This window comes from Carlito syrichta, unplaced genomic scaffold, assembly GCF_000164805.1.
Source record: "Carlito syrichta isolate Samal-C Ts95f unplaced genomic scaffold, Tarsius_syrichta-2.0.1 Scaffold311768, whole genome shotgun sequence".
Taxonomy (NCBI): domain Eukaryota; kingdom Metazoa; phylum Chordata; class Mammalia; order Primates; family Tarsiidae; genus Carlito; species Carlito syrichta.
The window spans coordinates 282,601-296,764 of record NW_007255864.1 but is presented as its reverse complement, the minus strand read 5'-3'; the positions used below and the strand labels follow the sequence as shown (position 1 = coordinate 296,764).

Genomic DNA, 14,164 nt, shown 5'->3' with positions numbered 1-14,164 from the left:
TTCACTCCATGATGCCGATGAATACTGAAGTAACCACAGAAGGTTCATCAGGTAAATTACAAAGGTGCAGCCAAGTACAACAGAATGCTATTATGAAAGAAGAAAGTGGCCAGGTGCTGTGGCTCATGCCTGCAATCCCAGCTACTGCAGAGGCCAAGGCAGGAGGGTAGCTTGAGGCCAGGAATTCCAGACCAGCCTGGGCAACATAGTGAGATTGCCTCTACAAAAAAAAGTTTGTATGGTGGCACAAACTCATAGTTCTAGCTACTTGGGAGGCTGAGGCAAGAGGATCCCTGGAGAAGCTATGACAAGTCTGCGACAGCCACTGCACTCCAGCCTGGGTGACAGAGCAAAAGAAACCCAGTCTCTAAAAAAGAATAAAAATTTAAAAAGCAGAAAATTCCAACCCAACTCCATCCACAAAAAGCTGCTTATATGTTCTTTTCCTAAAAATCATTCTAATTTTCTTTAAATTAATATAAAATAATGAAACACTTCATGAATTTGCATGTCATCCGTGCACAAGGGCCATGCTAATCTCCGCATGGTTCCAATTTTAGTGTATTTCTGCTCAAGCAAGCACTCATTTTCTTTTTGTGAAAAAAAAAAAAAAAAGTTTCTCCTAGCGATGTTTAAAAAGTTGTGCTTTCACTTCTGAGGTATTCGCTGGCCCTGCTGGCCTCTGTGGTTTTGTGACGCCATGGGCACCCTGAACAGAATCACACACTGCAACTCACAGGGGACACTGCACCTCTGCAGGATACGTGTGATCATAGAAGCTTCTAGGCACACAGGTACAACTTTAACATTAAAACTTATTATGGCTGGGCTCGGTGGCTTAGCCTGTAATCCCTCGCTTGGGGAGGCTGAGGTGAGTTGCCTGAACCTATGGGTTCGAGACCCGCCTGGGCAACTTGGCGAGACCTCATCTCTACAATAAATCAAAAATTAGCCGGGCATGGTAGCATGCACCTGTAGTTCCAGCTACTTGGAAGGTTGAGTGGAAGGATCGCCGGAGCCCAGCAGGTCGAGGCTGCGGTGGCTGGGAGCGGCCACTGCACTCCAGTCTGGGCAAGAAGTGAGACTCCAACTCAAAAAACAAAAACAAAAACAAACTTATTATGAGAGGCTTTTTTATACTTAAAAATCCACACGGAAGCAAAGTCAATTAAATTTTATTTCAACCAAGAATATAAAATAAATGCAATGTAATTTATTTTAGTTTTAACAGTCGTTTCAAGGAGGATGTCAGGACAGCTCCAGAGCAGGAAGCACTCGCTCCAAGGCAGCGGCTCAGCCTGTCCGCGTGGGGCGGGCCTTGCCGGGCGCAGGTGGCTCCGAGCACACGCGTGCAGGGGGCAGCCACGCCAGTTGTCCCTGTAATCATGTGGAGAGGGATGCGTGCAGAGACGACCGAAGAGAGAGACAAGAACGGTACACTTCACAAATAGGAGTTATAGAATGTACAAACTCGGCAGTTTAGAAAGGATAGTCTACATAACATACATAAAAAGCACTTTAAGTTGTTGTTAAAAAGGACACCTTCAGTCCAAATTTTGTGTAATACTTTTAGTGTCTACACAGACAAATCTTTAAAAAAATTAAATAGTATTAATTTACTAAATATTTAGGAGATAACAGTGCATTAAGGATCTTTTTTTCATATAATACATACATATCACTCCTTCGCAGTGATAGCACAGAGAGTAAGTATGGCCTTAAGTACAACACATTTTTAAAAATCCTATAACATTGAACTTTGTTATATGATATTTGTGACTATCTTGAGGATTGTGGGGACCTAAGCTGCTATATTTTATATAAAATATTACTTGTATTTGCATCCTTCATGCTCGCATTGGTCTAACTGCCATTTCCCACTCCTTAGGAAGACATCACCAGAGTTTTGGATTTGCCATTTTCATAGAATCCTTCCTTCATTGTATAGTTTCTGCTACATAATTTACTCAAAAGCAGATCAAGCTGCAAGTCTCATTTTCCAATTATTTTCCCATCACTTTAGAGGCATAGAGAGCAACCGGCAAGCAGCTGCCTCACCAGGAAAGAGGCAGAGCATGCAGGTAAACATCGTCCCTCTCCATTCTTAAGAGTGAATTCTGTCTGTAAGAGCAACAGAGCAGCGGAGGGCCACAGTTCCGAGTACTGAAGTCTCAAAACCACACGCATAAAAATAGGCAGATCGTTGGTCTTTGTCCATCGCTGCATGATCTACTTCATCACGAGGACCGTTCCAGCCTCACAGGATCCACCCTGCCGCCAAGCTACTGTACCTTGAGTTCATCTGTCCCGAAGCTCCTGAGCCCCTTTTCACACACACACCTCACCAGAAGCCAACTCTAACACTGGTTTATGGAGCACAGGAAACTTTGATTCCTTCCTTCCTTGGGTTGGGTGTTCCCACAGGCTGAGGGATGTCCCTCCTGTGTCCACAGGGAACATAACAGTATTTCATAAACTTACTACTTGGGGACCACAGAGGTAAGTTTTGCTCTCAAAAACACTTCACACGTCTCCTTAGAGGTCCCTTATGTGTGTTGAAGGTTTTAGTCTTAATAGCAAAGAAAAGTATGAACTAAAATTATTTCGAAGGGTAATGGGAACCAGTGGGCATCGCTGACCCTGAGGCAAGGAAGAAGGGCAGTACCAGGGCAGTACCAGGGCAGTGACAAGAAATCCAGTCATGCGTGAACTGAGGATTTCTGGCCGTGTTGTGGGAATCCCCTGCACTGGGAGCAGCTGATGAAAACCCCTTATGGTTTAGATTTCAGTTCTGCCAGTAAGATTCATTGTATACGAGGAAAACAGGTTAGTCCTGTGAATGCGTAAGCATGGATCATAAGAACTGTATACCCAAGTTGCTTATAAAGTAATAAGGGACATGGCATTTTGGTTTATATATATACTGGGGTCTGTTTTCTTGTATTAAATATAAGCTCCCTTGAGGGCAGGAACAGAGCTTCTATTTTCATTGTAACTTCCTGCAACCACTGAGCAGAGTGTGTTCAGCCAATAAGGGCCACCTAACTGTTGCTGAAAGGCTGCTGTGAATATTCCTAACACACACAGATGCCTTGTGATAGTTAATCACTGGCTTTCTATAAGGTGGACAGAAACAGAAACCCTTTCATGACACTGATTACCACAGAACAGAATCTGGAATAATAACTACCCAAATGGGTTTAGGAGTAAACAAAAGGACAGTCCTATTATAAGACGAATTCACTTAGAAGTCAATCACATGGCACAGATGTCCCAGGAGGGCTTACTGAAGCCATAAGCCCCTTATGGACAGGAAGTACACCCTGCCCTTGGGGCACATGGTGAGGGTGTAGCGAACATCTGGTGACCAATGGCCGTGGGCAGTGAAGTGGTGGGCACGGGACAGGGCTTCATATAGGTAGCTACATTATGCAGAGGCCGCTCACTTCTTATTTAAACAATTGGAGGGGTAAAATGCCATGGAGGGTCACGGGAAACCCTTCCACTACAACATGTCGCCTGTCTCGCTGACCGTCACTCTACAGCGTTATCCTTATCAATAGGCATTATCACGTGAGATCAGTAAGGTCCTGGCTGGCTATGGTATCACATCAATAGTGCAAAATGTATACTGGCTTCTGTCTCAATCTTATTTTACTTGTGTATGGACCCAGAGTATCATAACCAGGTAGATAAGTTCACAAAGAATAGTTTAAAAATGCATATAGTTTGCATATACAATAATCAGCTATTTCTTCTAGCTCAAGAAAACGTTTAAAACAAGGCTGGTGCTGCCAGTAGCATTCAGAGGAACATGCACGTCTTGCCCCTACGCTGCGGGAGCTCAGGCCTTGACATTTCCTTCGGACTCGGAGCGAGGGGCTCCCTGAAGTGGCTAAGGACGAATCCGGCCACCAGGTCACCGACAATGGAAATGCAAATATTCATCTCATCTAGTAGACTCATACTGTCTGCCCATAGTTTTTAGGCACAATGATTATGTTTTCTCCTAGGGGCAAAAGAAAGCATTCAGTGCAATGAAGAGATCCTTGATAGAATTAAGTTTCAGTAACAACAGCAAAATGATGCATACATAATACACTTTAAACATGAATAAAACCTAAATTTTTAACATGCTTTAAAAATAGTCACTCTATGTTGAATGCAGATTCGAATGGAGGCCACCGCTCTTTACTTGAAAAGCAGGCTGGCTTGCAGGCTTCTGCTTGAGAACCCTTGATTATGTAAGAAAGTTACTCATGTGAACCCGGATGAGGAGAAACCAACAGTTCTGCAGAGAAGCCAGCTTTAGGTACAATGCACAATGAAAGCTTTTCCTTCAGCGGGAAGGACCACATCCTTTGATCAAGATTACTCCTTAAAGATATCCTAGTGCCACTGGCTTTCTCTTGAGCATTCTGATGTGGACCTCCAAGACTCATTTTATCCGGGCTCTTGAAACCCTTTGGAAGGTAACTTGGCTACATGAAGGTTAAATTATGATTCTCAGTTATTGAAGACCACTCAGAATAAGACAATTCAGGAACTAAGTTCCATGTGAATGAGCATATAAAAATCACCACAGACTTCCGTTCTTCCTAGCATAAAGCATAGTAACTGCGAGATCCGGGCCGTTTTTGGTTGTAGGTTCCTCTGTCCCACCACTTGTCTTTTCATGAGACCTTCCCTGAAACTAGATAAATAAAAACATAATACTAAAGTACTTTGGGACATAACAGTTTCTGTTTAAGACTTCCATGAGCAAAACAGTCATCGTCTGTAAAAACGTAGTGCTTTAAAAGGTGCATTTTTACCTGTGTTGCTAAATCAGTTCATGAAGTATAAAACTATACACCACTGGAATCCTGTTTCTAAAACATTAAAATCCTATTAAAAAGAGCTTTGAAAAGATAAATCAGAGTGATTGCTACAGCACGAGAAAGGTGCACCAGGAAATCCTTCAAAAAAATGCTGAAGGTTACAGAGTGCTGGGATCAGATTAGACGCTTCATCATTGAAGTCACAACAGAGCACATGCGGGGGAGGGTGCCGGGGAGCTTCACAGAATCTTCTTTACCGCAATAAAGAAGAGACACCAGTCCTGCAAAATGTTCATGTACAGGGTTTTCCTCCCACGCGTGTGAGCTTATGGCATCCTAGTTTGCACGTTTTGGTTCTTGTCGATGCAGACATCATATTGCTGGAGTCTGTGCTCTGGGCTGGCATGGGCTGGAGCTCTCAGTACCGGTGGGTCTGGTGAGACGAGTGGTACTGCGAGCTCTGCTGGGACGAGGCGGAGTAGCCAAGGGTGCTCTGGGACTGGGAGGATCCCTGAACGCTGCTTTGGTAATTCAGGCGAGAACTGGAATGCTAGGAGAAAACAGCAAATGGCATTACTGAAGGAAGAAGAGAGTGGCTCAGGACACAGACATAAGACCTTCCTCCCCATGAGGCTCCGATGCAGAGCCACGTAGCTGACAGCTAACTGTTACTGTGTCCATTCATTTTGCTCATCTGCAATCACAGCCTGCCATTGCTGCCACCACACATGTCTGGCAGGCATGGAATCTGGCTGGATTTCCTCAGGACGTGAGTACGCTGCAAAGAAAGGCAAAGAGGAGCTTGAGCAGACCCACTGCTCTTTACACTGCCCAATTCTGGGCTGAAGTCTAGGCCTTTGCAGAACTGAAATTTGCAAACAAGAATAATCCGTGTGCACTGCTTCTTGGCCATTTGGCTAAGATCAAGTGCAGTAAGGAAAATCCGTATGGCATACTGAAATCGATGGCACTCATCATGTATACGGAAAAGTTGCTAATATTCTTCTTATAATAAAAAAACAAAGCTGTGATTCAGAAACCATTCTTTCGGAGCAAAGAGCTTTCAGAGGGAGAAGCAGGGGCACCAGTAGGCTCACTCACAAGGCCAGGCCAGGTGGGTGTGCCGGCAGAGAGTGAGTTTACAGACTCCACATAATATTTAGAATGAAGCAGTTTTCATACAGGATTGTCCTCGAGAGAAGACACAGAAAAATGTATTTCAGTTCAATGTATTTTTGCTACTTTATTTATTTATATATTTTTGAGTTGGAGTCTCACTCCGTCGCCCAGGTTGGAGTACAGTGGCATGCTCAAGGCCATCCCAGCGTCGACCTGCTGGGCTCCAGCGATCCTTCTGCCACAGCCTTCTAGGTAGCAGGAACTACAGGCACGCACACCACACCTGGTCAGTTTTTTGATTTATTGTAGAGATGAGGTCTCACTATGTTGCCCAGGCTGATCTCAAACCCGCAGGGTCAGACAATCCTCTCAGCTTGGCCTCCCAAATTGCTGGGATTACAGGCTTGAGCCACCACGCCCGGTCAAATTTTATTACTTTAAACGACTCCTTCATCATCATAGTACCTAAGGCACATATGAAAAAAAGTGTGAGAAGGAAGTTCTCCTACAGACTAAGAACTCTGTGCCTGGTTAAACAGAAGCACAGCTGGCACCAGTGTCCTTGGCTATCTTTGGAGGGCTGGTTTTTTTCTTGCAAACTGGGAAAGAATATTACGTCGCAAAGCTATTACTTTGAGTTAAAAATGTCAATGACCTTGAGGTGGCACGAGGGGTTGAAGAAAGGACAAAGTGGCAAGTTTCCCTCAGTGTTCCCTCAGTGTCAAACTGGACTTGCAACCTCCAGGGCAAGACAACAGGGTACTAAGCAAGTTTTGGCTAATAACAACTCAGTTCTGCTCCTTCCTGAGTTCCACGACTGATTAGTTGTGTTGGAGAAAGAAGTCTTTCAAAATTCCAAATTTTAACTACATGTTTAATTTTGAAGTTTATTGTGAAAAATGTTCTTTCCACTCATAAGTCATTCATGGCAATTTTGTCATAAAATATAATGTAGATATATGAGAATCAAATGTGCTTCATGTGTTTTTTTTTTAAATGGAAGGACTTTTTTTTTAAAGACAGGAAATAAAGCCAATGTCCCTCTTTCAAGTACTTACTGTGCTTGCAATACACGGAAGCAGTTCAGAAACCTGGTGATCTGCTCATGGAACTGTCGAGATCAGGAAACAACCCCTAGAATGAGGCCTCAGAAGCAAAAGTTCTTCTCTGCTCTTCCCCTGCCTCCTGTCTCTCAGTCCCATTCCCCACTGAGGCTAGCCATAAAACCTGGAATCCCTCTTCCCCAAGGCAGGTATAGAAACCAGAACGCTTCCCCTAAAGCTACTCATAAAACCTAAAATTTACTCTTTCTCTCTGCCTTTTGGCTTTAAAGAAATGATCTGACCTGCCTTGCTTGACTGTAGGTCATGAGATCCCCCATTCCAGAAAGGGCCCTGCCCAAACCCAGAAGGAAGGATGCTGCTCAGAGAGCCCAGGAAGGATCTAGACAGAGGCCTTGCTGGGCTCCCCACTCAGTCTATAAGCATTAGATCACACCCTGTGTCCAATCACATGTCTGCATCACTGTCTGTGTTGTGTTGATCCTAAGCATAAGAATGGACAATTTCTTCTTTATCTTTGGGTCTTCATTCTGAAGGCTCCCGTGTAAACACGTTAAATAACTTCGTGTGCCTTTTCTCCTATTAATCTGCCATTTATGAGTTGATTTTTCAGCAAACCTTGAGGACCGAGGGGAAAGTGCTCCCCTGGCCCTTACGGAATTCACTGGAAAGCTTGACAAGAGTTCTCCACTTGTAGTTAACTCACATTAGTTAGGTTTGAGTTAAATCTGGCCTTAACTTCAAGTCTAGCCTTGAATAAACCAAGTTAAAAGTAACTTGGGGAGAATCAAATACAAGAAAATTAAATATATTAGCCTTTCTTAGACATGAAAAATGCCTGTTAATTTTTCAATTTCAAAAGCGTTCATGATGAAAATAAAATATAAAGATGTTTTATTCCTGAGAAGGCTTCAAACTAGAAAAATGTAAGAAAAAAAGAAGAGAACAATGACACTGATGCCCTACAATTTTTAGGCTAGCTATGAACACTTCACGCTAGCAGATTAGAGTCAGCATAGAAGCTCTTCCATACCAGATAAAGGACAAACATGTTGATTGCAGGAGTGACAGGAATTTCATCCCAAAATATGGCTCCCTGGCATAATGACTGTTTTGAATTTTCAGCACCCTTAGCGACCACTGGGCTGAAAGAGATCTCCCTCATTTACATAAAGACAGGCTGACCCACCATGGAGAACAATCTTTTTTTTTTTTTTCCCCTTCCCTGTTATTTTATCTATTGCAGAAAAAGAAGACCAAGAATGTCATCCTTTCTGAACAGCCCTTTTCACAAGATTATATCTAGTAGTCACTCAAATTCCAAGGAGATATATTTACAAGTCAGCTTCTGCTTCCAGATCCAATCATTCTCCCTAGTAGTCATATATTGTCCCTCAGCAAAATTCCTTTCCTTTCCGTTCCCATTACCTGTATCCTGTGTCTCCAGACTGGTACTTAAGCTTCTGAGCCCAGTTGGCTGTGGGCAGTCACTCTGGGATTCTCCCTGTGAGTGCATTAACAAATCAGATGCCCTTTCTCTAACTAATCTGCCTTTTGTGAGCTGATTTTTCAGGAAGTCTTGGAGGGTATGGGGGAGTTTTCCCTTGTTCCCTCTGTTATTTGCAACAGGACACAGTTCTCCAACTCATGCTAGCCTCTCCAACTAAATAGCTGAGATATCAATTCATCTAACAGATTTGCTGGAAAGGCTTTTCCCCCACAGGAATCAGGATTCTGCTATGGAAGGGTTATTTATATGTAAATAGAACAATAAGGACAGAGAAAAGCATTTTGAATATGTTTTTTTCTTTCCTTTTTTTTGAGTTGGAATCTCACTCTGTCACCCAGGCTGAAGTACAGTGGCACACTCACCGTCAACCTCACCGTAGCCTCAACCTGCCGGGCTCAAGTGGTCCTTCCACTTCTGCCTTCCGAGTAGCTGGAACTACAGGTGTGCACCACCATGCCCGGCTAATTTTTTAATTTATTGTAGAGACGAAATCTCGCCAAGTTGCTCAGGCTGGTCTCGAACCCCTGGGCTCAGGCAATACCCTTGCCTCTGCCTTCTAAAGCCTGAGATTACAGGCTTGAGCCACTGTGCCTGGCAGAAGTTTTGATTTGAAAAAAACCAGAAATACCGTAGCCTGTCTATAATGGACTCTAATCAGGTGACAAAGACTTTTCCCTTCGACCAAAGCTTCAGCCAGGCTCCTCTGAGCCCTCTGCTTGACTAAGCCTGACCCTAGGCTTACAGAGTCTGTTAGAGCAAGGATCCTTCTGAGCCAGCTAAGCAGCACCCGCCATCCTTGGTAGCTAACTGCCCTGGCCTGCCTTCAGCCATCAGCCCCAGTCAGCTCAGCAGAAGCCCTTTATCCTGGAGGTCTTCACCCTGAGCCCACCCTCTCCCTGTTTACAACCCTCCCCTGGTCATTGCTGGAGCTGGAGGGAGCCTAACCTCCTCCCCCAAGATCCTACTGAGTGGCCCCTATACCCACCTCTATGCTCGCCCCTTTGAATGAACTCCGCCTTACCAACTTTAACAAGTATTTGTAACCTTTAACACAGGTTAATATAATACAGTCAGAGACACAAGGATGAACCAGTCCCTAACAGACATATGTTGCTCATAGAACAGGGATAAAGTACAGTTTGGGGAAAATTGAATTTATAACAAAATCCAAATATGCTCATGACCACTACTCAAACAGCAAGCTGTTTTCAGTAGGTCACACTGTGGCCTTGATTAGTTTAACTGGAACCAACTGAAAGACTGTATACTCTCCTGCCTGCAGGGAGCCTTCAAAGAAAAGTTTTCTGTGGGAAGTTCTTGTGTGAAAACACATTAGTTTGTCGAGCTATTCAAAATGCAAAGTCACTTAGGGCAGTTATTTGTTATGTCTTTCTTGTTAAACTTTCTCTTTATTCCAGTTCCCTATCACTGAGTTTATGGCTCCTTTAGCAGGGGTTTTGTTTTCTATTATCTGGTCTTGAGGTTCCTCTTTCATGAGTCCCCGAAGGGGCTGTGGTGCTGAACCTTTTTTTTTCCCCAAATAATTTTAAGTTTTCCCTTCAGCTCTTTCTTAACTTGTTACTACCTTGAAAATGACCTTTGTTACAAGACTTCCTATAGTTATCATAATGGTTATTTTTACCTCTTTCCAAATACCAATCCTTAGACTTATTTCCTTTAATTTCCTGAATTAGTAGTACAATCGTAGTTCTCTTTTTATTTTAATAACAGAAAGTATTTTCTAGCTTCAAAATTATTTCTAGTGAGATTTACCAGTTGTTTCTGAGAAGTCTCCATCTTAATCCCTTTTTCTTCTGCATCTATTTGGCTACTTACTGGTTATTTCCTCCAGGGAGGAACAAATCTTTCTGAAGAATGCAATTAGTCTGTCCAAAGTAAGCCACCCCTCCCCTCTTTGTTCAATTGTTTATCTATGTATCTTTGTAGTACCAAAACTGTTAAGGCAGCTGTAAGGGTAAAATGATGAGATTTTCTTGAAGGAGGATGGCTCCTATATCCCCACCTCCCCCTCCCTCCTCAGAGTGTCAGGATGTGAAACATCTCAGTTACATGCAGTATGATAATGATATCTTCATTTTCATATGATGCCCTTGATGTAGAGTTTGTATAGTCCAATGTGAGAGCTAAGTATTTCTCAACTCTGAGAAGTCCTCCTATAAACTGGCTTCCCATCTCGTAAAACACACAAACACACAGGAGCACCAGCACCAGGCCTTACCTGGTAGTCCGCCGGCATCACAGGCCCGCCTGAGTTTGCGCCCGAAGGCCCCAGCCGCGGCTTCTTGTTGGGAGGCACCTGGCTCAGGCCTGAATCCTGGCTGTGCTGCAGCCCTGCGCCTGCGGCCCCTACCCCCGCGCCAGTCCCACTGGTCCCATTGGTCTGGGTGCTGTTCTGCTGTGGCGGGGGCGCCTGAGGAGGGGCTGCGGCCTGCGGCGGTGGGGCTGTGGGCTGCTGGTGCTGGTTCTGCGGCGGCTGCTGATTCTTTTAAGGGAAAAAGGCAAGCTTGGCATGAACGACACTCACATGACTTGACGTGCACACACAGGGCTGCTGGCTGCCTGGGAGAGCAATCTATGCAGGCCACGAACGTGCCTGGCAGGACCGAAGGCCAGACCAGCCAGGAAACAGCATTCTCAACAACCAACATGCAGAGCTGCAAACAGTACTCTCTCTGGAGTTCAGTTAGCGCAACGTAAACAGTAGGCCTGAGGACTTGGGGAACAGAACAGGCTGGAACACGAGCCGGGAGTTTATCTACCTACAAGCTTACCACACTTCAAACTCCAGCTGTACCTGCAATCCTCATGTCGCCACAAAACATAAAACACCAACTTAACTTTTAAAAAGGTGGCCAGGCATAGAGGAATCATTGCATCCTACTTAGGTGAACTCTCTGCCTCCCTCCCTCCCTGGAAGCAGCATATACCCGGCCAGTTCATACCTTGTCACCTTTTTCTTCAGGCTCGTCTTCATTAAGGAATTCCCGCTTGGGGTATGGAATCTGGCAGCCAGCAAATACGCTGAAAGTTATTAAAAAGAAAAAAGTCACGACCTACAATCTATAACATCATTACCTTATTAACTTAAAATTATCTCCTCACTTATTTCCTACTCTTCATCTGGGCCTGGTGCTTGCTGTGTGCCTCCCTACCAAACTTTAATCTAGCATTAAGAAAAGAACAATTCATTGCCTGAAGTTTTACAGTAATTGCCACTTTCAGTTTCGAATCTTGACTGCTATTAGCTAGTCAACATACATGACATAGAAGTTTCTCCATACTAATGTAACGTCACTAGCACCAAAAATAACTTAATCTGTGTTTGCTTCAATAAGAAGTTTTTATTTTTCTCAAGGAAAACTGCATCGCTGGTTGGCGCAGGCAGACTGGCTACTCGGGAGTAATGACACTGAAAGGGCTAGGGGGTTGCACCAGGCAGTGGGCATGCTCTGGGAGACAGAATTTTAAGTCTGGTTTCATCTCTAATCTGGGTGATTGGTGCATAAAAGTCTCATCTGTTCTCAGCTCTAGTTTTCATCTATAAAACAGATAAACAGTCATTCTTAAAACACTTCTCTTCATTCACACCTCTCTAGGGCTTTTCCCGTTTCAAAGCATGAGATCTTTCTCTTGAGCAGTTTTCTCTAGTTAGCTTTGGTTTTTTTTGAGTTGGAGTCTCACTCTGTTGCCCAGGCTGGAGTGCAGTGGCACACTCACGGTCACTCCAGCATCGACCTGCTGGGCTCCAGCAGTCCTTCCGCCTCAGCCTTTCAAGTAGCTGGAACTACAGGCACGTGCTACCATGGCCAGCTAATTTTTGATTTATTGTAGAGACAAGGTCTCGCCAAGTTGCCTGGGCTGGTCTCAAACCCGTGAGTTCAGGCAGTCCACTCGCCTCAGCCTACCAAAGTGCTGGGATTATAGACTGAGCCACCGAACCTGGCCTCTCTAGCTAGTTAAGAAAATAAAATATCTCAGGAATGACTGTATCCCCTGCTTTCAGCCACCATCAGACACCCTCGCCCTACAGCAAAGGGCACAGCACGCGGGAACACGTACTCCAGCGTCGGCAAGGGGTCCTCCTGGAAGTAGGGGTCCTGCAGTGCCTGCTCCGAGGTGATTCTCTTGGTTGGATCCATGGTGAGGAGCTTCTGAAGCTGAAGTAACACACAAGAAATTTACAGCACATGAAGGTTGCAAGCCAACATTCTGTCTTTTGTATTAATATCTGGCAGGATCAACAAAAAAATCCATTCTGTATAGCTCACTGCAGATTCGCACACCACATATATATATGTAAAACTGACAGAAATCATCAGCATTAAAGCCCTTTTAAAATTCGTTTTCTGCTGATAAATAATTTAAAAAGTTAAGGCTAGAAGTCAAGGGTGACATGGCAACAGAAGAATGCCTGACTACCCCAGCATCACGCCCTGCCCCCCTTTTGTTTCTAAAGAAGAGGGATTGCTGGCACATCCATGTTAGGAGGCTGGGCTGGGAGAGGTGCTGGGCTCGGGCAGTCTGGGGGAAGCACCTACCAAGAGGAACACTTTGCTGTCGGGCTTGACCTTGTGTTTCTCCATGTACTTGATGAGGCTGCTATTGGCGTACCTGCAAGGACATGGACAGTCACGTCACTGGGAACACTCACACAATTTATAACTTTTAATGAAAAGCTCCAAGACTGGTTTTCCCTTAAGGTATGTGTTTAAGCCATTGTTTTTTTCTGATTAAAAAGGAACACATTACCAAATATTGGCAAACATGTGAAGAAACAGGAATTGTTACACACTACATTTGAGAGTTTATATTGTTACAATCCCTTTAGAAACAATGATGCATTAACCACTAGAGATGAACATGTGTATCGCCTATGACCCAGCAATTCCATTTCCAGGCCCATTCTTGAGTCTAAAAGATGCCTCTATAAATGCATATTGAGATATACTGGTAAGAATGTTCTCAGCAGCATTTTAGTAACAGCAAAAAAAAAAGACACAACCCAGTGTCTACCAACTGAAAAACAGGTAAATACATTGTGACATACAGAACGAAATGTTATATAATGGCAAACATGAGTATACAAGCTTGGGGGGAGCAAGAGGCAGAAAAAAAAATACACACTATGAAACCATTTACCTAAAGTTCAAAGACATTAAATCGGACAATAAGTTTTAGAGACACAGACACATGGAGTAAAACTAACATGAAAAATGTGGGAACAGAAATATCAATTCAGAGCACAGAGAGGCTGCCCTCGGGAGGCACATGCCAAGTGGAGGAAGGCATACCAGGCACTCCAAGGGCTGTAGCCATGCTCTGCTGCACGCACTCTGAGATGAGTGAGGAAGTATTTGTTTATTGTTCTAAATTCTCATCAGATATATTCTTGCCTACATATGAAATATGACAAATGAAAAAGGTCTAAAAATAGGTAACATATGCTCATGGCAAAATAAAATCAGAGAATACCGAAAAGATGAAGAAGAAACTGAAATCACACATAAGCAAGTCATTCAGTGATGAACCATTGTCAAAATTTTTATAACTTCCCTTTGGCAACTTTTTCTATGCGTACACATATATGATACAAATACAGGAGTTTTGTTTGCTTTGTTTTGGTTTGTTTGTTT

At 43.8% G+C, this 14,164-nt stretch overlaps 1 protein-coding gene across 1 annotated transcript in view; it reads right to left on the bottom strand.

The window, feature by feature from the left end:
• Positions 1–1,159: 1,159 nt before the first annotated feature.
• CDK19 (cyclin dependent kinase 19) overlaps positions 1,160–14,164 on the bottom strand; it is a 127,104-nt gene continuing 114,099 nt past the window's right edge. Inside the window, exons 8-12 of the mRNA XM_021718055.1 lie at positions 13,070–13,142; positions 12,591–12,688; positions 11,474–11,552; positions 10,750–11,013; positions 1,160–5,370 (exon numbers count right to left, since the gene is read on the bottom strand). Coding sequence (XP_021573730.1) covers positions 5,239–5,370; positions 10,750–11,013; positions 11,474–11,552; positions 12,591–12,688; positions 13,070–13,142 — 646 coding nt within the window. The 3' untranslated portion in view covers positions 1,160–5,238. The remainder of the gene's footprint in view (positions 5,371–10,749; positions 11,014–11,473; positions 11,553–12,590; positions 12,689–13,069; positions 13,143–14,164) is intronic.